At 34.8% G+C, this 22,716-nt stretch overlaps 1 protein-coding gene across 1 annotated transcript in view; it reads left to right on the top strand.

The window, feature by feature from the left end:
• SCN3A (sodium voltage-gated channel alpha subunit 3) overlaps positions 1 to 22,716 on the top strand; it is a 112,172-nt gene that overhangs the window by 81,593 nt on the left and 7,863 nt on the right. The window contains exons 18-23 of the mRNA XM_019628147.1: positions 7,210 to 7,330; positions 8,444 to 8,598; positions 9,343 to 9,516; positions 18,989 to 19,111; positions 21,384 to 21,656; positions 22,505 to 22,558. Of these exons, the coding sequence (XP_019483692.1) occupies positions 7,210 to 7,330; positions 8,444 to 8,598; positions 9,343 to 9,516; positions 18,989 to 19,111; positions 21,384 to 21,656; positions 22,505 to 22,558 (900 nt within the window). The remainder of the gene's footprint in view (positions 1 to 7,209; positions 7,331 to 8,443; positions 8,599 to 9,342; positions 9,517 to 18,988; positions 19,112 to 21,383; positions 21,657 to 22,504; positions 22,559 to 22,716) is intronic.

Genomic DNA, 22,716 nt, shown 5'->3' with positions numbered 1-22,716 from the left:
GATTTATACTTCTTAGTGTTTTGACCACAAATAGAAAAAAAAAATTGAGTCATGCTTTGGAGACAGGATATCCTTTCTCTTTTCTGACAAAGTGAGAAAACACACATGCTAAACCCAGAATAGCGATACATTTCTAACAGTAAAGGGAGAAAAGGAAGGAAGGAAGGAAAGAAGGAAGGAAGGAAGGAGGGAAGGAAAAGGAAGGAACATTTTTCCAATACATTTCTGTTTTAAGTATAGGCAGTACATTAATCATTAATTTAGATGGTAGATGGTATTTGAAAACTCTACTCCTTCCATTCATCTTAATAATAAAGTATATCTGACTGTAGCACAGTTGGGAAGAAATGATTCCTAGAATTTTTTAGAGATAAAAATATGATGTTATTATATATTTTATATTATATTATATTATATTATATTATATTATATTATATATATTCATATGGACCACTAACATAAATAGTCTGGTATGGAAACAAATATAAAGCTTTGCATGGAATAATGTAAGAAAATTGAAGCTATGGATTTCAAAATAGTGATCTTCTCATTTTGCAATACCTTGGAATTATACAAATCTTGTGACGAGATATAACAGAATTTTGTTTATTTTTATATATTTAAAATTTCCATAATCATGATTTATTGAAATTTTTATATAACTATGGATTTTGACAATTTAGTTCTTAAAATATTTCATTGTCTTCCTAGGCGAAGGATATAGAATAAATGCTCTTAAGAATCATATTTGAAGTTGAATTCCAAAGCACAGTCTAGCAATATCATACTGTGACTTTCACTGCTTACCATTCTTACTTCTCACAGGGGTAAAATCAAGCTGGAGACATCAAGAATGCAGCTCTGGTGTTTTTTAATCAGCCAGAGGCTCGTGCCACCACTATTACCCAGGTTACCCAAGCAAGTTGTACATGTACAATCACTTTCTAAATGAATTTTGACTGGCCTGCATGCTGTTCAGCTATGTTCCTTCCCCTGCCATGGCAAGGAAGTGCTAGACATCCCAGCTGCTCTCTGCTGAGTCGTGTGATACATCACAGCATGGTCAGGCAAGACGGGCAGTCCAACATCATATCTGATTCTGCTAATGAGTTTTCCAGTTTAGACTTTTAAAAGCAATAATTGCATGCTCATAGGATTTATATATATTTTAAAACATGATAGGAATGTTAAAAGTTCATATAGTCAAGAACTTGAGAGCATGCATTTTTTTGTTTTTATTTCTCTGCTTTTATTTCATTAAAATAAGATCACAACTTTTTGGTTGTTGATTCAGCCCTTATAAGTAGACTGTATTACCAAAATGAGCCTCACAGGGTTTTTTGATAGTACTACACCTTTATATTCATATCTGTGAAAATAAGTTTCAACCTATCCAACTCATGTACTCCAGATGGAAATGTTTGCTTTCATGTGTTTTGGGGAAAGGCTCTGTTAAAAAAAAAAAAAAAAAGAGTAGGGTGATCACAAATTTTAGGATATGAAGGGCCACAGTCTGTATGCATTTGGGCACCACATATCTTGGATTTTCATAAGGTTTAGGGAAGTTGTTAAGTCATGTGTCTGAAAACCCATAAGTGATAACTGTAAAGTAATTAAAAGAAGGAAAATATCATGATATGGGTTAGGAAAAGTTCACTGCACCTTGATCATTAATTAATTGGTTTAGTGTATCCATTTTTTAAAAAATTTCCCTCGTCTCCATTAATTGTCTCTAAATTTTCTACCCAAAACTGAGCAGGCAGAAAAAGAGACTTGGAAAATGTCCTACTTTTGATTGTTATTAATTATAGTTTTATGAGAAGTAAAGGGTATCTTCCAAAATTACTGTAGGTTTGTGGATTAACTAAATCTTTAGTTTATTCTCTTGACTCAACTTTCTTCTGTTGACATCATTGCTTACTGGAATCTCAGCCTAAGTGAAGGTTCTGGGAGGGAAATTATAAGGCAAAAGTGAAAAGTTCATGAATATTAGCAGTTTTCAAGGCTTTTGGTGAAAAAGAATAAGTAGAGTTTGGGGTTGTCTCTAGGTTTAATTTACACATACTCTCATCTTCTTTAGGGTCAACAGAGAATTAATAGAATGCAATAAATTCAGAAATAAAATTCTTAATGAAAAAAGATACAGTCCCTGGTGATTTATGTAATTTTTTACTTAGCAATAATTTTTTAGTCATGCTCTTCATGAAACTAAATGTGAGGCAACTCTTAGAGAGGCACAGAAGTGTGAGTGAATGGTCATTTTAGACCTTTCTAAACCTGCAGAGAACTATTTTGGTGCTCTAGTGTCCTTCTGCTGAAATAATATTCAGTTAAGGCTGGTTTAGGTGGCAATTTTTGTGTATCTTCTCAAGATAAACCAGTTTTTTCTTTTGCCTTCTTGATGCCCCTTTATCTTACTCTCCATTGACCACATGATTATTTTCAGTTTCATATATTATGTTCTTATTACGACTATTTTAAAATAAAAGGAGCACCAGAGGTGTTGCACATTTAAAATATTTCTAGGTCAAACCAAACAGAGGTGGTTTATATTTTTAACCATTCGATAGGTGGTCTAGAAAAAAGAACTGTTGGTTTTAGTTGTATTCTTCCTGCTTTGGACAAGAAGCCCAGTGGCCTCACTGTGTGGCTACAAGACCTTCAAGTGACACATCATAAGTCAAGGTATGGATATGTATATCCAAAAGATCAGACTAAGGCCCTAGTATATATATATTTGGCCATACATACATAGCACAAAATATTTTCCTCTTCTACTTGCAAGACAAAACCCAGAAGTTTTGAGATCAATGGCTAGATTTTAAAGGCAATCTGTAATGGCTGAATCTTTTATTTTTGCCTCTTGAATCATACAACAGTTTGTGAGAGTCAAACATTTGATAGCTGATTGAAAATAAATGAAATGTGAGCGCATTTCAGTGGAAGTAGGCCAGTTGCTAACATTCTCTTCTATCTCTGAACATTCAATTGCATTATTTAATTGGATGAAAATCAAGAGTAATATTCATCATAAAGGGGAATTTCTATGTAAGTTCATGCTATTAGGGGGGAAAACATGATCTCATGGCCTTTCAGGGCGCTGATTCTGTCATTTCTGACGAGTGGTATTTGCGGTTACCCTTCCTGAACACTTGGCAATCAGGTCCCATGTCTCTGAGGACATGGCTCTGGGATCAGCGTGCGGCTTCCACAGTTTGCGCCGGGCTTCTGCTGCAGCCAGGCATGTTTTTGCGGCTGAATTAGGCCTGGGGAATGTTGCATCTTAAAACCTGCTTTCCAGTGTGCATCTGTAGAGCATAAATCATCATCCCTCTGTAGATGCAGTAGTTTCTACAAGGGATGGAAGAATCTAACCTTACGTGCCATAAAATATTGGAGGGGTAGGGAGAAAATAGTACAAGGAAGCAAGTCTGAGCTTGTACTATGCGGCTTTATATGGAAGCTTTCTATTGTTATGCCTATTACCTAATTATATTTTTCTAACTACTTTAGAACAAGTATTAACTTTAGTTATTTAGTATAGTCATCAAGTTCCTTAATGTGGAAAATTTTGTTTCAGGTTTCTTTCCTTTTTTTTTTTATATCATTTTCATATCACAGCTATGGCAATATAAAGAAGTAAGTTATTCTCTGTATTTATCATCAGTCACTTGCTTTAACATCAGCTACATGCTCTTAAATAAGTTATTTTGGTATGGCTATGATAAAATGTTTCACAAACTGCCCTCTACCATCTTATGAATGCCAAAGTGTTTAGATTATGTAGATAGCATTATATCAATATATAAAATTTTAAATGCTTAAGTAGTTTTCTAGGGTATAAATTAATGGTTTAAAAATACAGCAGTAAAATTCTTTATGTATCCAAAGCATATCAGGAAGTATATCATAATTGATGTTGTTATAATTTAATGACAGCCTAAACTTTAATTTATACATGTAAGTAAATGTACAACTTTTAAAATTTATGTAGTTGATACGACATTTTTATAACTTCATAGAATAAAATGTACATGTTTTTCTATGACAAATTTGTGGCCTATCTTCATATAGGCCAAATATTATACTATGAATAAGCTTGATTCTTCCATTTAGGACAAATTAACTTTATGGAATAGGGAAAGGAGCCTCCCACAAAATGATTTTTTCATAAAATGAACACTACAATCTTTTAAGCTTTGGTGCATGAGGGTCTACAAGTCTGTCTGAACATTCCGTAAGGAGCTTTCCAGAGCGTAACTTTAAAGAACTTATCCTTACAATCAGAAAAACTCCTGGATAACAGTGAAGCAATTCTCCATGTAAAATGGGTTTTGCTTGTTTGAGAAGAGAAGACATGCAGAATTTTTTCCTTGTTTGTGTTCAAAAGATATGTTATGACTCATAATGCCAGGCAGATAGAGGTGAACTAATTCACTACTGACCCTCTCTATGTTACGATTTTTGAATGCATCATTTGGAAAACTAACATTATTTATATCCAAACATGTTAACCACATTCACCAATATTTATAATCTAAAGACAGTATCAATACAAAAATATAAACAGAGATCAATACTTAGTAAACAGTAGATCCAGTTGTCATTCAGATTAGCAGTTACTATTACTTATGCTGTGAAGTGTTTGCTTTAAATATTTGTATTTAAATATAAGACACCTATATAATATATGGCAGATAACTACAATGCAAAACAATAAACGTCTCACAATTATATCAGCAGTGGTAAAATGAGAAGTGAAGGGTGAGTATATTTTCTAAAGTTTTCAAATGGAAAATTATGTGTGTATTTTTGTGTGTGTATATACATGTATACTTCTTAATTTCTTCTCTCAGATTTCTTTGTCAAATCTGATAAAGTAGTCAGAATTTTTTAATTGTCTGCCAAACTTTTAGAGAAACATTTTGGAAATATCATGTGTTTTTATTACTAAAATATTATTAATTAAATAATTCCTATTCATTATGAAAATGCATTTTCTAATACATTAAGTAGATTTCTGATAGGCCATGATTGAGTTATATATCAAAATGGAGAGATGAAATTATCTAAATACTATTATTCTCTCTGTAAGAGTAATACAAAAATGTAATCATTCATTTATTCACTCTTCATAAACTCAACAACACTAGTGTCTATTCTATGCTTCTGGTGTATATATATGTGTGTGCGTGTGTAACATTTTTGGTATATATGTTTATGTATATGTACATAAATATATAAGTATGTACATATATAATTCATATATATATATATATTTATTTATGAGAGTATTTATCATAAATATTCAAAACAAACAAGTATAATAGACTAAATGTCTATAAAATTTAGTGTGGAGAAACCATGCGTGAAAGAAAGGATTCATGCTGGAGGTGGACCATGACCAGAATCAAAAGAAATTACCAAGCTTGGGTTGGCCAAGAGGGAAAACATGAAATTTTTAAAAACTAATATAAAAAAAATGGTTTCTTACTGTTTTTATATATGCACTTATGATATTATCATATTATGCAATTATGATATTATTGCTGCCACTCATTAAATGCCATGGTGTTCAACCCATTGAACAAAAAGTGAAATTGGAAGGAGTTAGTTGCTGCGTGGAAACAATGATCCAGTATTTTCTTCGTAATACAAGGAGCTGCTGCAATTCTATCCAGTAATAGCTTTCTTGGGATTTTCTTAAAAGAATAAAGATATCCTGGGTATAAGAAGCAAAAAAAAATCCTGGGAGAAGAAAATATGTCTTGACGCTTCACCTCTCCAAAAATTAGAGGAATTTAATGGTAAATTCTTGTACTATAATCATCCTATGAACCATCAGCCAAAAATGATGGCTAGCTTCTACCTGTACCATACTCCACACTAGGAGGCATTTTATATAGAATTATATTTTGACTTAAAGTAATTTTTATAATATATTTAGTTGCACCTGGTTAACCTCACCCTCAAAGTAGCATCACAGAAAGTATCATCTGGATACCACTCTTCAATTAGTTCACATTATAAAATATTAAACTACATTTGCATTATGATTTCAATAAATCAAGAACTTTGAGCCAAATTTCCTCCAATATGACATATCTTTAGGGAGTCATTTAGGCATTTGTCAATAACACATTAACTCTTTCAGAAGCAGAGTGGCCTTACCACTTGGCTACTAAAGTTAATTGAGGCTTTGAAACCATTAACATGTCTATGTGCTGTTCTTTCATTCTAAAAGCTTTACATTTCCTAGGTTCTGGTGTATGTCATTTCTTTGCACCTGGTTTCACAAAACATGGTACATCCATAATGTCTTCCCGAGTGTTCTCAGAGTACTTATTAGACATTTATTCTTGTAACATTAAAGTGGCTGTTCCTAGTCCTGTGGCATGTCACAATGATTTATTTAATGGAAAAATTCACAGCCTGATCACATGTTGAATTAAGAATGTGCTCCTAATAAGTCAATCCAGATTCTGGACAATGCCAGTTATGAAGAAATTTCCATTTAGAATTCTTTGGCAAGTATTGAATCCATTTAAGCAATTCAGAGAGGGAGAAAGAAAGTGAGGGAAAGAGAGGGAGATCCATCATTTTTCTGCTAGTAAAGTAAGAAGAAAATTATGTAAGCCAGAGAAAAATATAGCTCAAAATTGAAGTATAATGACTGTGAGTAATGTTAATGATCCATTCTTCCTTTCTAAAATTACAGAAACATGGACAGTAGTTACAGACAATTGGTAATGTTCTTTGCTCTCTGAAAATTTCCATTGGAAGAGGTGGAAATTGCAATTTGATATGATGCATTTTAATTAATATAATTAGTAATGGATGTCAGCATTCCAAACTTTATCAAACTATTCTTGATTTGGCCTGAGTTCTTAATGTATTAAATTGTTTGCATATGACATTCATATATAAACAGAGATCATAGAACAGTTAATCCGTACAGTCCATCCTTTCCAAATCATCCACATTGAAAGCTGTCTAAATTTTTTTTTTATCTGAAACAGGTCAGTAGTTACATTGTTTTGAACAGTAGGGCTTTAGTTATGTTAAATTATTATGCATAATTATCAGTAATGTTAATAGAATCAAATGCTATCACTACCATTTTTTCACACTATGACAGAGCATTTCTTCCAAATTAACTGAATAAAAGGGAAGAAAAATTACATCTTTGCAATGGGGTTTTGTTTCCAGAAATTAAATGCAACCAGCTCATCGGAAGGAAGCACAGTTGATGTTGCCCCACCTCGAGAAGGTGAACAGGCTGAAACTGAACCGGAGGAAGACCTTAAACCAGAAGCTTGTTTTACTGAAGGTAAACAAGCTCTAATACGATTAAATGTAATCCCCCCCCTTTTCTTACAGAGACTGACTGACTATACCTCACTTGACAAAAGTATTTCAAAGAAATGGTGAAGGCATGTTTATCTTTGTTTTTCTCTTTTCTTCCAAAATGTGAATTTATCTCTATTTCCAGATTATACTGTAGCAGTGACTGTGCTGGCACAATTAAGATGAATTGGCATGTCTTTTTTTGTTTGGTTTTCAGTTCTCCAAAATGTGGAGAATACTATGAGATAAATGGCGTTCTAGAACAGCAGTCACTTCAGACCTCATTGTCAGTGCAGTGATCTGATTTATATTGTAGATACCACAATAATTACACCACATCCCTTACAGTAACAAATGTGGTTAATTTGTGCTGGGACCAGAGCTGCTTGGGGATGAATGTGGCAGGGAGAACAGTAGTTCTCTCAGTGACCAGTATAGTGTCTTGCATACAAATCAATAAAGATTTGCTGATTTGATGTGATTGGATTTAATCTGATGAGTAGAAGATCAGAGTTAGAGTGGATGGAAGTTAGAAATATCATGAAAGCAAAGATGGGGAAGACAAAGGAATAGAGATACTGACTGACAAAACGAGTCACAGGTGTGACTACAAACAGCTCTGAGGCTGAACGTAAATTAGCTTGGGGAAACTGACAGTGGCTGATGCCTGGGAAGATGGGGACGTTCTGTGTGTGAAAGGGAGGGAATAAAAATCCAGGATCACATCAAAAAATGAATAAACAATTTGAACGTGTAGTTTTTCCCCAAACCTGTGATGTGTTCTTGGACCCTATTTCCATCAGTGACCTCGAGGCAAACGAGATCCTACCTAGTATTAAAGGCTGAAGCCATTTATACTCAAGCAACTCTTGGTAAAGTAATTCCTTGCATTCTAGAGAGCTGGTTGAATAGCTGAGTCTGAGATTGATTCATTATACAGAAGGGATGCTGAGGATGACGAGAGAATGTAGAAACAAGTTACCCTATTAAATGATGATCTACGCCTGAGGTGGGGAGGCAGCAATGAAGTTTATTTTTCCCTAACTATGGGTAAAATAGATTTTTCTAATTTATTATATTTAATCTGATCTTTCAGGATGTATTAAAAAGTTTCCATTCTGTCAAGTAAGTATAGAAGAAGGCAAAGGAAAGGTGTGGTGGAACCTTCGGAAAACCTGCTACAGCATTGTTGAGCACAACTGGTTTGAGACTTTCATTGTCTTCATGATCCTTCTTAGTAGTGGTGCTCTGGTAAGTGAAACGCATATTGGCAAGAATCAGGTTCTAGTAAAATAGCGTATTCTCCAAAAATGCCAGAGGCATACACTGAGTTTAAGGAGCAAAAGACGAGGTGTACCTGTGCCTTGCAGCCCTTGGGAAGCAGGGTTTATGCAAAATTCAGTACAGGATAAATCAGGACTATGAAGAGCCAGATGGAATTTCTCATCTGGTGTTTATCTAACAGATGTTTGAAAACCACTTACAGAGACATTCTGTAACTATGTTAACTTCCATGTCAAATACCATCCAGTTCTCCCTAATAATCATATTAGCATTTGTGGACTAAAAGTGCGTCTTGTTTTCTTTATGTCTAATCAGTTTATGCTTTCAATACAAGCCAGATCATTCAGAGAATCACTCGAGGTTATGTTGGAACAGGCAAAGTCTCTCCCTCATTAACAAAACTACTGGTTATTTTCTGAGTTTATATTACTTCTCTCAAAGCATGTTTTTGTAGCCATAATTGAAATAGAGGTTTGGGAGTGAGAGGCAGGGGGAAAAGTACATACCAAATCGGCAAAGATACTGACATTTCTTTAACAACACTTTCCATTAGTTTTAGTCTTTAAATTGTGTCTGATGTTCAATGCTTGTCTGATATTAGCTAATATTTATCAAATCATTGCTTTGTGATCAGTATTATATTAAGAATTTTATCAAGTATTTGGGGGAGACAAGCCATTCAATTAAAATAAAAGCATTCTTCATTCACAGGCATTTGAGGATATATACATTGAACAGCGAAAGACTATCAAAACTATGCTAGAATATGCGGACAAAGTCTTTACTTATATATTCATCCTGGAAATGCTTCTCAAATGGGTAGCTTATGGATTTCAAACATACTTCACTAACGCCTGGTGCTGGCTAGATTTCTTGATCGTCGATGTAAGTACACTGAGTGATTTTAATAAAATTATTTTTAAGAGGCAAATTTGACATTTCATATACTTTTCTAATTAAGACCTTGACTTTTGAGAACCTAGTTTCATTAATGCTGACACAATTATGCAATTATCTTTTTAAAAACACATAATAAATGCAAAAATGAGAACAGCCTCATGGAAAACAGAAGAGGTCCTAAAAATGTGGACAGTGGTAAGAGAAAACACAGAAAGAGCAGTTTTATGTCACAAGCAGACAGCTCTTATGTTTCTGAAAGGACCTCAAGTTAAGAAATAGCCAAAAGAGCAAATTGGTGTTAATTGACAGATCTAAGCATTTATTAACAGTTCAATAAAAAAAATATATCAAAGAAGTAAAATCAAGACAGATTTGAGGGCAGAAATTGTGAGAATTGCTCTTTAATCCCTTAGTAGAGTACATGTTATTAAATGGTGTTAAAATAACCTATCCTGTATTCATTCAGCCACATCCCCACAGACAATAAAATGCACTTCTATTCTTAAATCAGTAGTTAGCCCAGTAGCTAATCAGATATTTACCATACAGAGAGCTAGGTGTAGGAGCCCTGCTCTGAATCCAATACCCTGGGTGAGTCGTCATGGGAATGCTGCCAATAATGGGATCTGTTTGACCCGCAGCCTTTTTTTATTCCTAGCGATTTAGAGGCACTGGAATAAAATGACAGTCACCTGGTTCTTTGTAGTCTGTGATACAAGGCCTCCCAGCCTCCCAACAAAACAAGGTGCTTTAAGTACTTGTAGCTGTTTCCTAGCAATCATAAAGCACTTTATTTTCAGCTTGAACACTTGCCAGTATGAATCAATGATTGTGGTATGCATCCATTTATTCTTTTTATCATTTCTGACAAGTGTGGGTCTACCTAAATTCTACTCCCCTTTCTCCCACACATACATACTCATTATTCTATAACCAAAATGTGTTTAACTCTGAAGTGAGAAGAAATCTGCTGCCATGTCACTTTTAATAGACCACAAATGACTTCCAATTCCTATGGCTGGTCTTCAATGAATAATAGAGATGAATTTCAACATTATCCTCAAAAGCTACCCATAAAGGGAAGTTTAATATTCTCATATTCTACAGCTGGAATGGATCTTAAAGAATATCTAGCATTTATTCTAGATAATTTTCTAAAGAGTTTATTCTAAATTGAAGCCTCAGTTTAAAGAATTATGCAAAAATAGCACAATTACTTTGTAACAAAGCTAAGAATAGTGTACAAATTTCCTAATTCTCAATTCAGTGCTCCTTTATGCCACTGATTTATCTAATTGGTACAAATATGGTATTATTTTTTTCCAAATTGGCTTTAAGATTTAGCATTTATAATCTCTAGCTCCCCCCTGAAATGATGGAACACTAAACACATTTAGGAATCTTCTCTGTTTCAAAAGGATTTTGTCATGTATAAAGAGCATTTACAAATGTGATAGTTCTCAGAAAACTGAAATTTACTGAATATTTACATTTACTGAAATTTACATTCACTTAAATACTACATTGCACTTTTAGTATTTCCATGTATTTAACCCATATAGAAGATATGAATATATTGCAAAAAACCTCTCAAGAGCAGAGGTCTTGTATCATGTTTATATCCTTAGACACCTGATATAGACGTGTATCTGTCCAGTTTTCCCAATACCATTTACTGAATAGACTGTCTTTACCCCACTGTATGTTCCTGCCTCCTTTGTCATAGTTTAAATGACCATATAGGTGTTATTTCTGGGCTCTCTATTCTGTTCCATTAATCTATGTGTTGCTTCTATGCCAGTACCATGATGTTTTGATTACTATAACCTTGTAGTATGATTTGATGTCAGGTAGCATGATACCTCTCACTTTGTTCTTCTTTCTCAAGATTGCTGTGGCAATTCAGGGTCTTTTATGGCTCCATATAAATTTTAAGATTATTTGTTCTGGTTCGGTATTTTTGATAGGGATTGCACTGAATCTATAGATTACTTTGAGTAGTGTGAACATTTTAATGATGTTAATTCTTCCAATCCATGAGCACAGTGTGTGCTTCCATTTGTATCTTCTTTAATTTCTTTCTTCAGTGTCTTATAGTTTTCTTAGTACAGGACTTTTACCTCTTTGTTTAAATTTATTCCTAGGTATTTTTTTTATGCAATTGTAAATGGAATTGTGTTCTTAAATTCTCCTTCTGACAGTTTATTATTGGTTTATAAAAAATGCAACCGATTTCTGAATATTAATTTTGTATCCTGATACTTTACTGAATTCATTTATTAGTTCTAATACTTTTTTTGGTGGACTCTTTAGGGTTGTCTATATACAAGGTCTGACAATTAAGTTAGCAAACTTGTTGCAACAATGTTGCTAACCTTTTTTGATATCAAAGGGATTGTTCATTATGAATTTGTACCAACTGGATAAACAGTTAACCAAGTTTACTATTTGGAAGTGCTGAATAGGCTGTGTAAAAAAGTTAGATGTCCTGAACTTTTCATCAACAATTTTGCATCACGACGATGCAACAGCTCACATGGCACTGTCTGTGAGGGAGTGAGTTTTTAGCCAGTAAACAAATAACTGTATTGGAACACCCTCCTACTCACCTGATCTGGCCCCCAATGACTTCTTTCTTTACCCAAAGATAAAGGAAATATTGAAAGGAAGACATTTTGATGACATTCAGGACATCAAGGGTAATATGACAACAGCTCTGATGGCCATTGCAGAAAAAGAGTTCCAAAATTGCTTTGAAGGGTGGACTAGGTGCTGGCATTGGTGCTTAGCTTCCCAAGGAGAGTACTTCGAAAGTGACCTTAGTGATATTCAGCAATGAGGTATGTAGCAGTTTTTCTAAGATGAGTTCGCAAACTTAATTGTCTGACCGTGTATATATAATAGTATCATGTCATCTGCAAATGACAGTTTTACTTCTTCCTTTCCAATTTGGATGCCTTTTATTTATTTTCTTGTCTGAAAAGATCATGACTTTTAGGACAAAGAGGTTTTAAGTCTTTAATTCTGGTCTTTCCTGAAATTCCAACTCATATTTCTAAATGCTTCCTAGGTAATACTTACTAGATACTCCTCCTGTCTGAGCACGTTCACTGTCTTTCCCTTCCAATCATGCATTTCTTCCTAATTATCTGTTTAGTCTGATGGTGGTATATCTACGAAGCTAAACCAAATGTCATTTTCAGGCTTTTTCTTCTCTATCACTACTCACAACCACTCAGACAGCAAATTCTCCATGTTACCAACTAAAAAGTGAATTGGGGTCTGGACTCTCCTCTTCAATACAAACACCATTATGACTAATTGAACCAAGCAATGGCTTACTAAGGGTTCTCCCTGCCTCCAGTTATAACATTGTCAAATGCTTCCCTTAGAAAAATCCCCATGGCTCTTTCTCTTCTTAAAAGGCCATCCTATGGGACACCATACCAATTCATCAGCTAGGATTCTAAACTGTGACAGTACAGGCAGATAAGGATTCTCATGTATAACATTAATAACTAGCCTTTGCCTTAGTTAATTTAATCTTCACAACCACCGAGGCATCTACTGTTATGATCCCGATTGTGTAGATGAGGAAATTGAGGCACAGAGTAGTTACTTAGCTGTTAAGTGACTAACATATGTTCATTATGTAAAGTGTCAAAAACAATTCCTATTTTCCCAGAAAAAAAATAATTATACCTCAGGATAGATTCATAATTACATATCCCATAAACAGGAGCATTTTCCAGCAGTGTATTTGATTAAAGATGATGCATCCATAAATAAAAAAAACTGTGATTTGTCTTTTCAGCATAAATAACATATAGTATTTTTTTGCTTTAATCATCTTGAAATTACTGAATTGCAGAATTCCAGACAAGGAAGTAAACTTAGAAATACCTGGTTGAGGCTGGCTAAGTGGCTTAGTTGGTAATGAGCTCTCTCAAGAGTGTGAGCTCTGAGCAACAAGGTCGCCGGTTCAATTCCCGGCCCAAGCTGAGCTGCCGCTGAGCTGCCAACAGGTGGCAGGATGGCTCAGCTAAAACAAACAAACAAACAAACAAACAAGCAAAAAAAACAAATACCTGGTTGAAAGTCCCCATTTTTAAAAAACTGGTGTTTGTAATATTTAAATGAAATTGCTGTGGACCCCATGGTGCTGTGTACCACACAGTTGTCCATGGTGATGTACCATCAGAATTTACTCATTCATCCCCCAAGGGATGAACACTTAGATTATCTTCAGCTTCCCACTGCCACACACAAACACACACACACACACACACACACACACACACACACACATGGCATAATGACCGAGATGTTTGCTTTTATATAGATTATGAGCGTGATGAATTTTCTAATCATGTACCAAGTTCAAGACAAAGAAACTGTAAAAGCCTAAGATAGAAGTAGAAGCATGTGAAAGGCCAAGAGGCAGCCCCTGAGTTACAAGCTCCCTTTGATGAACTCTCCTTCCTGATTGACATTACATAGAAACTGTTCTATGCACCTCAGACATGGAATATCCCTCACTTCCTTCCTGCCATAAACCTTACCCATCCCAGCTGGCTAAACCCCACCATGTCCAGTATCCCCAACCTCCTGTCATCACCAACAGCCCTTTGCCACCACTTCCATGGCAGCTTTGCACCTGGTCCTCACCATTACCTGAGCCCCATTTTAGAAGCTGCCTAGCAGATTGAAAAGGGGACTGTTCTAGAGTGGGAGGGGGGAGGTGTGCACCTAGCAATCTGAAGGTTTAGGTGCTCTTGCTTGAAGAAATACAAAGTTATTCCACATGCTATTTAAACCCTACGGTACAGTTAATGGAAAACCCTCAGTTGCATGATGCGTTGAGGAGGCCTTTGGGGTCTCAAAGGTCTCACAACGTGGATTATTATTTCTGTGTTCTGACTTCTGTAGCAGATATAAATTTTACTCTGCAAGCTGTGAGGTGTGCTATTCCATTCTGCTCTCCTGCCAGCCTGGAGAGAGGTGGATGATGGGACTCAAAAGTGCTCACCTTTCCTCTTTAGAGACTTCCAACCAATTCTGTTTTCAGTGCCATCTGTTACCCCTGTTTTAGGGGAATCTGGTGACTCCAGGTCCAGAGCCTTAAGACAGTTCATTGGAGCAGTTTGACTTCTTGAGTTTCTGCTGCTTCTGCTCCGCTGAGGGAGCAGTCATTCTTGTGCTCTCCATAGTCGAGAATTTGTCGTCTTTTCCCACCTTCTCTGTTTGCACTCCTTTGCTTTCCTGCTAGTTGAGTTTCAATAGGGAGCTTAAATAAATGTATTGTTCAAGCAGAATAGAGGAAAATTTGGACGAAATCTGTATGTTTTGGTTACTGACATTTTTGTCACTGATTTGTAGGAGTTCTTATACTAAGGAAATTTGCTGTTTTGTCACAAGTGGTATAACTATTTTTCTTATTAGAGTTTTTGTCTTTGTTTCTTTGTTACCTTGGAATTTTTCATATTCATTTAGTCAAATTTATCAGTCTTCTTTTTCTTCTTAGTTTTTCTCATGCTCATCAAAACTCCCTTCAAGATTATTATTTTTTACCACTAAAATATTTTCTCATGTTTTATTTCTTCCAGTTTTATAACTTGAGTTTTGTTTCTTCATCCAATTTTTTTAAGGTTTTAATTTTTGATCAGTCTAGAACTTATTTTAGTGTAAGGAGTAAGGTTCAGCTCCAATATTATTTTCCTCACAATGTTTTCACATTTTAGATGTTCTTTTTCTCTCTCATTTAAAATGCTATCCTTACTTACATGCTAAATCTCAGTATGTCTTGGGTCTAATTTACATTTACTATGATTTACTATGATTCATTCATTTCTCTTGTCTACTAAATGACAGACTTAATTATTGCAGATTTATAATTGTTTTTTTGCTTTTTTTTTTTTTTAAGCTGAGCCATCCTGACACCTGTTGGCAATTCAGCAGCTGCTCAGCTCGGGCCGGGAATTGAACCACTGTTGCTCAGAGCTCAAACTCTTGAGCGAGCTCTTAACCAACTGAGCCACTCGGCTGGCCCGATTTATAATTGTTTTTAATATCAGGTGGGATTTGTCCACTCTGATTGTTCTTCTTCTTAAAATAATATATTAGATTATCTTACTCTTTTTTAAAATATTTTAACATTTGTATAGTTCCAAAAGACACACAAATAGTAAAAACAAAAAAATATTGTACTTAAAATAGTGAAATGATATTGTTGTTTATAATAGTTTTCATTTTATTCCCTAGGTTTTCTTTTGAGGTCAACAATAATATATCTGCAAATAATGACGTCTTCCATTTTTAAAAACTCTGATAGCTCTTATTTCTTTTTCCAGAAAGTGTTAAGTTACTAGTGGGCATATTCTTTTATTTCTGATTTTAATGGATATGCTTTTTGATTTTACCATCAAAAATTATGCAAACTTTGGGATTAAAATGTATTACCTGAATATATGGAGGTGATCATATAGTTTTAATCTTTTAATTGTTTATATTGAACTTAAATATCATCTTTAGCCATTTTTAAGGGAAATAAATTCATATTACTTTGTTCATTAACCAGTCACAGGATTTCTGGAGTCTTCTTCAGATCCATAAATCCCTTCTGCTTTATTCTTTTTCTAATCAGTCTCAGCTGTTATAGAAATGTTGAAAAATGTAGATGACAACCAAAGCACCTCTGTAACATCTGTCACAGACAGTTTCAAACAGTAGTATTTGCTGTGTAGTGAGGCCTCAAGAATCATGTAAATTTGTACTAAAAATTCAGGTTTTGGGAAAAGGTTTCTGTGATAGTTTGTATATATTAGCAAGTGTGCCTTTCATGTGCTTTCATCACAAAAGTGATGAAGATTAAAACACTATGTACTGAAAGGTTGGGGACAAAGTTGCTGAGGTGGAAAACACTGAACTTCAAAACTGAAGACCTAACTTCTAGTGATGAGCTTGCCCCTTTCTACCTTTTCTTGGACAAGTGACTAGTCATTTGACTACTCTGAGACAAAGACAATAAGTGAAAAAGATCACTGTAAGTTGCAAAGCACCCTACCAATATAGGACATTATCTTCAAAATTTAAGTATATTGCAAATCTAAACTACTTATTTCAAAATTGCCTCTAAAGCATATTAATTTTTTCACAATAGTTAACTCAATAAAATGAGTTTTTATGCTACACAAAATAACATGAAGTTCATTAAAAGAAGGCCAATTAACCAATGCCCAGGTTTTCTAGAAACACACAGAAACACCCCACTGTGGGATGATTATATGCAAGTGGTACCTCCCAGCCTTTGAACCCACAATTTCCTATCCTTCCAGTACCTTCTGGTTCTGGCTATTAACCTCTTTTTCTTCTCCCTTTTCAAAGCATGAGCTTCCTTACTTTAAGGTCTTGATAAATTTGCAGCCATTTACCTTTAAACAAAGGACTTGGTTGGGAGAATGAGGGAAGTCTTCAGAAAGCAGCTCCAGAAATATAAAGAAGCTGTTAATGCCTCTTGAGGCAAAGGAGCCCAGAATATAAAAGCCTGTGCATTCTTTAATAACCTCTCCCATCTTTCCAGTCTTCTGTAGCAGCAAATACTAGACAGAAATGAATAGCTCAATAAATTATCCTGCCACTACTCAAGTTTAACTTCCAGTCATTTATTTTTCTGTTCAATTTTGAGAGATGTATGCTAAATTAAACAATGAGTGGACAGTGTCTCCATTTGCCTTGAAAGTCTTGGTTCTGGTTTTGGTGTCTCCTCTTATACATGGTGTTCTTGGTCAGATCATTGTTTTCATCTGACCTCACAAGATTATTGAGGGGATTCATTTGGATCCATTTTCAATGGCCCTTTTCACAAGAAACTAAGCCTTAATGCCCTTAAGCTACCCAGTGGATGTAATGAACTAATTTCTTTCCTATGCATCAAGGAAAGCACTGAGAAGAAAATCACTCAAGTCATTTTCTGTATTCCTCAGATGAAGAACACATTTTTGATAATGGATGCAAAATGTTAAGATATGGTTTTGAAGTCAGATAACTTGGGTTCAAGCCTCAAATCCATCTCTTTGCTTTTGGAGGTGGGAAGATAATGGGGGCAGGAGGGTGGGGAAGGCAACTCAACTTCCTCACTAGTAAAAAGTCATGAGTAATAGTACCTAATTCTTTTTTTTTTTTTTAAGATTTTAATTGGGGAATTGGGGGATGGGAACAGTGCTGGGGAATTGGGGGAAGGGGAACAACAAGTTGCTGTCTTTTTGTTCTTCAGTCTAGTTGTGGAGGATGTTGCTTCACTGGCCCAAGTTGGCACCATCATTGCGCTCTTCCCGGGAGAGGCAGATCAGTTGCCGGCTTCTGGACGGCCACTCACAGCGGCTGCTGGCCACTCACATTGGCTGCTGGCTACACACGGTAGCCCATGGCAACCCACTGCAGCAGGGGCTGCAGTCTACGCCGTTGCCGGCAACTCACAGCAGCCCAGCTCCAGGTTGAGCTGCTGTTCAGCATCTTAGCTTGGAGGGCAGTGTCACTGGCCCTCATATGTGGGATCTGAACCAGGGCCCTCTGGCATCCCAAGCCAGCTCTTAACCATCGCGCCACTCGGCCGGCCCTAATTCTTGAGATTTATACATGTAAGGCACTTAGAACAGAACCGAGCGCATAGTAAATTTTCAATAAATGTCATGTTGAAAGCAAATCAAAGCAGAGAAAGTCTCTTCTACCAAAAAAAGATGTCTTCTTTAATCTTTCATATATTTAAATAATATTTAACATACGTGTAAATATTAGAAAGATGTGTTATCACCCTGCATGAGAGGTGCATATTCTAAATCATAAGTCCAGTCGTTTGGGTAAAAACTTCTCTATGATTATGAAAGCAGACTATGGTCTGATGAAATGTTTTTCCAGGTAATGTTTCCCCTTTTGTTTATTTATGCAACACATATTGACTAAAGCATATTCAACCAGACAGTATTAGGCACATTAAGAGAAGAACATTTCATCTCAGCCCATGAAAAGTTTATGTGGCCTGGAAGGGAAGAAAAGATATCTAACTAATTGACTACTACATGGTAAATGCTTCCAGTACACATAGCAAAGACTACATAAATTCGGGAGAGAAACATGATTTCTAAATGACAACATTAAGTATAGATCTATGGCTTTTGAACCAAATCCTGAATCACCCGTGATATATATGCACAAGTTTAACAGGGTTCCATGGGTGAAATATCTAACTGGAGGCATTTACAAATGTTTATAAAAATGGTCAAGGACTCAGTTTCACTGGTAAGAAAATTAATAATATGAGATGAGGCTGGCAATATAAAATGATCCCACTATGTGGAAGATAAAGGCTGCCAAGACATGTCTGAAGTTTTATATGGTTGTCACTAAAGTCAGCAGCTTATTTCTTGGTGGACTAATGAGTATTTTTTTTTTTCTTTCGTAGGTTTCTTTGGTTAGCTTGGTAGCCAATGCTCTCGGCTACTCAGAACTTGGTGCCATCAAATCTCTCCGGACACTGAGGGCTTTAAGACCTCTAAGAGCTTTATCACGGTTTGAAGGCATGAGGGTAAGAAGGGTAGAACCTCTCCAGTGATTCATGTCAAAATTAAATGTAGGTCATAACTTAAATACAGAGATGTGCCATACTCTTTTGAAATTTATTTAATAGAATTACAAAGTTTCTATCCAGGGATCTTAGAGATCGCTAAGTCTAGCCTCATGAAACTGAAACAGATCCTCAAAAACTGTGGCAGAGCTAGGGCTAGAATCCAGGTCTCTTGAGAGCAGCTCAAGGATGTTTCCACAAAATCCCCAAACCGTGTGCTGCCATTTATTTGTTTCCATTACTTATACACTTTAAAATGACTATTTACTACCGACATTCATCTTAGGAGGAGCTTTTCTTCCTCAATAGGTAGATTCGTTCCTCAAAAATTACTGGTAATGAATGAAAGGTAAAATGGGTTTTGTGTGCTTTCACTTCTTCAATTAATATCAGTAAGAAAAATAGTTGTTGTGCAAGAAAACGCCACCAAATTGTAGCCTCTGACAAAATCTATGTATCCTAAGCAAACAAAGTAGGGGTTAGGATAATTAAGGATTACAGGCAGCCCCTGGGGTTTGTTTTACAGAGCTCCCTTTTAAGTGAGCATTCTGAATGAGGTTCACTTTTTCTATAGCACTCGTATTTTCCTTTCTAGCTCTCTCCCCTTCTGTATATTGTATGCATCTAAACATAAAGTACATACTTACATACACACCCACTTGCCACGCCTCTCAAAATACTATGCAGCACAAAGGCCAGCTTTGTTTAATCCAGCTTGCAAATGCACACGGATATTGAATTTCTTCTAGGTCATGGGGCCTTTATGTTAAGAGGTCATTTGTTTGGGCAATAAAAACATTTCAGCCTTGACTTTGAGACTCACTCACCAAGAAGAATGAAACCACTCTCCAGACTTTTCAGAAGCACTTGAAAGCAAGGAAATACTTGGTTTTACGTTATTATTTCATTTCTTTTCTACTTGATAAGAAAATCACAAGATAAAATTTATAAAAATTATTAAATTATTACACAATTTTAGGCTCTTTTCACACCAAACTTTTACCATTACTTACATTACTTAAGCCCTCATCTGATTGTATGGCTTCATATTAAGAATTCTTTTCTGAGGAGGAGAGTGCAATTAAATAACATAAAAATCTTATAAAATTTGCTCCAATCTGAAAAGTATTCTGTTTGTCATTTTTTAATTCAGTCATTTGGCAGAATTAACTTTCTAGCTATAAAATATGGTAAAATGTACTATGCATTTTTTTATGATAAAACTTGTGGAGGTAATTTTACCAAATTTTAGTAGCAGAAAAAACAGGCTTAAGCATAATATATTTGACTTAACTTGCAAAAGAAATGAAATCCAAGTAGCATATGAGATTTTCACAATTTTGGATTTTAGGTTTTGACACCAATTTAAAATTTTTTGGTGTTGATTCCTAAAATAATATTTGTGATATTTTAAAATAGAACAACAGTTTCACTTAACAAAATAGTCCAATATAAACTAGATTAAATTAGATAAGAAAATATATTATTGACCTCCTTACAGATTTCAAAATACATCTTAATCTCTTCTGAATTTAATAAGAGAAAAGTAGACTAAATTTCTCCTTCATGAAGTTGGGTTGGCCTGGTGAAGTAGCACGTGCCCCAAAGTGAACATTTAAGAGATTTGGAATAATAATAATGGGAACACATTCTGTGCTTTTATGTCCAGAGATAAATTGCTAATTTAATAATATACTTTTTTAAATTGGGATTTACCAATAGGGAAAAAAGGACCCTGTAAATTCCTAATCTTATTCTTCATAGCCATGAAAAGTTAACTCAGTTTTCAGATACAGATTTAATGCATTAATACTTTGCTTATTGCAAATAGCTTTTTTAGCCACACTTTCAAATTATCAATCACTCATTAACACTCTTGAAAATTAAAATGTATTGCTGAATGATGATTATTTTTTCTGTTGGTATTTAATACATTTTTTTCTTTTTTTCCCCCAGCATAAAAACATTTTCTAACTCCATCTTAACTATATCAGGTTTTGTTTATTTCTTTTCACACTTTGACATATTTTGCTTTCCTTAAATCCTTTAGCTCTTTTATTGTGTCATTGTTTATTTTCCCTTATCAAGTATGTCCCAGAAAATATTGGAAGGGACTCATCTACCTATATTTTTATTTAACTCTTTTCACACCCATTTTAGTATTAAGTAAATGAAAGAAATGTTTTCCAATTTAACAATGTGTAAGCTGCCTTATCCTCATGTCCTCTTCCAGGTGGTTGTGAATGCTCTTGTTGGAGCAATTCCCTCCATCATGAACGTGCTGTTGGTTTGTCTCATCTTCTGGCTGATCTTTAGCATCATGGGTGTGAATTTGTTTGCTGGCAAGTTCTACCACTGTGTTAACACAACAACGGGTAACATGTTTGAAATTAGTGAAGTCAACAATTTGAGCGATTGTCAGGCTCTTGGCAAGCAAGCTCGGTGGAAAAATGTGAAAGTAAACTTTGATAATGTTGGTGCCGGCTACCTCGCATTGCTTCAAGTGGTAAGTGGCTACTTTGTTTTGAAAACATTTTCAAAATGTTTCAAATAAGATCATTTATCTCATGTTCTTTGAATGATTAATATCTGAATGTACAAAAGTTAGGTGATGATAACACCTATACTATTGACTTGACTGTAAAGAAGGTGTTTTGCAGTTATTTTATAATGTATTTTCTCCAGTATTCTGTTTTTAGTATGTTTTAATGTGATTTTATATTTCTGCTTCCTGTTTGTTTTTGTTACATTATTGAAGGCTATTGTGCTATTACCATTTTTGGTTTTCTATAGCAATGAATGACAAAGGAGCAATTTTGTGTACTAAAGTAATAACACATGTATTGTAGTAATGAATTAAATGTATGGATTATTAGCCAGTTAATAATGGTACCAACATCTAAGGAGTATGGTTCTACTATGTATGTTAATGCAAATTTTATGGAGTGGATTTCAAAATGTGTAATGTTTAATAATTTTGGCTTAATTGACAGTATATTACCTAATCAATAAACACAACTGAGTTGTGTGTAAACATGCCATAGGTTGGAATAGAGCTTACCTTTTGGTACAAAAAGGATTTGAGACCGAGATGGGAGTTTCATAAATTTGGTTGTATTTTACTGTAGAAAAAAATAGAAAATCTTCTAACAAAGAAAAGGAGTTCCTGACTCTAGATAAAATCTTGTTCTATTTCAATTTCACTTCTTCATTCAATTCATTTCAATCTCTTCATATAAAATTTCATAATATTGCACAAAAGTCATTTGTACTGAAACTATCGATTTTCATATGGTAAAAGGCATATTCTTAGATTAGGTTTTTATGCAGAATTCAAAAATATGTTGTTTACAGGCCACATTTAAAGGCTGGATGGACATTATGTATGCAGCTGTTGACTCACGAGATGTAAGTATCATTCAAATGCTATTGATAGCTACTAGATTTTACACAGTGAACATTTGTGATAATTTAATTGAAAGGCACAGGATTTTATATTACATGTAATCAGAACATTCAGTATTGTATGTAGAAATGATCTTTTCAAGCCAATATACTTCGCTATA

The sequence above is a fragment of the Hipposideros armiger genome, unplaced genomic scaffold, assembly GCF_001890085.2.
Source record: "Hipposideros armiger isolate ML-2016 unplaced genomic scaffold, ASM189008v1 scaffold_751, whole genome shotgun sequence".
Lineage (NCBI taxonomy): Eukaryota > Metazoa > Chordata > Mammalia > Chiroptera > Hipposideridae > Hipposideros > Hipposideros armiger.
The sequence above is the reverse complement of the archived record's forward strand: the minus strand, read 5'-3'. Positions and strand labels throughout refer to the sequence as shown.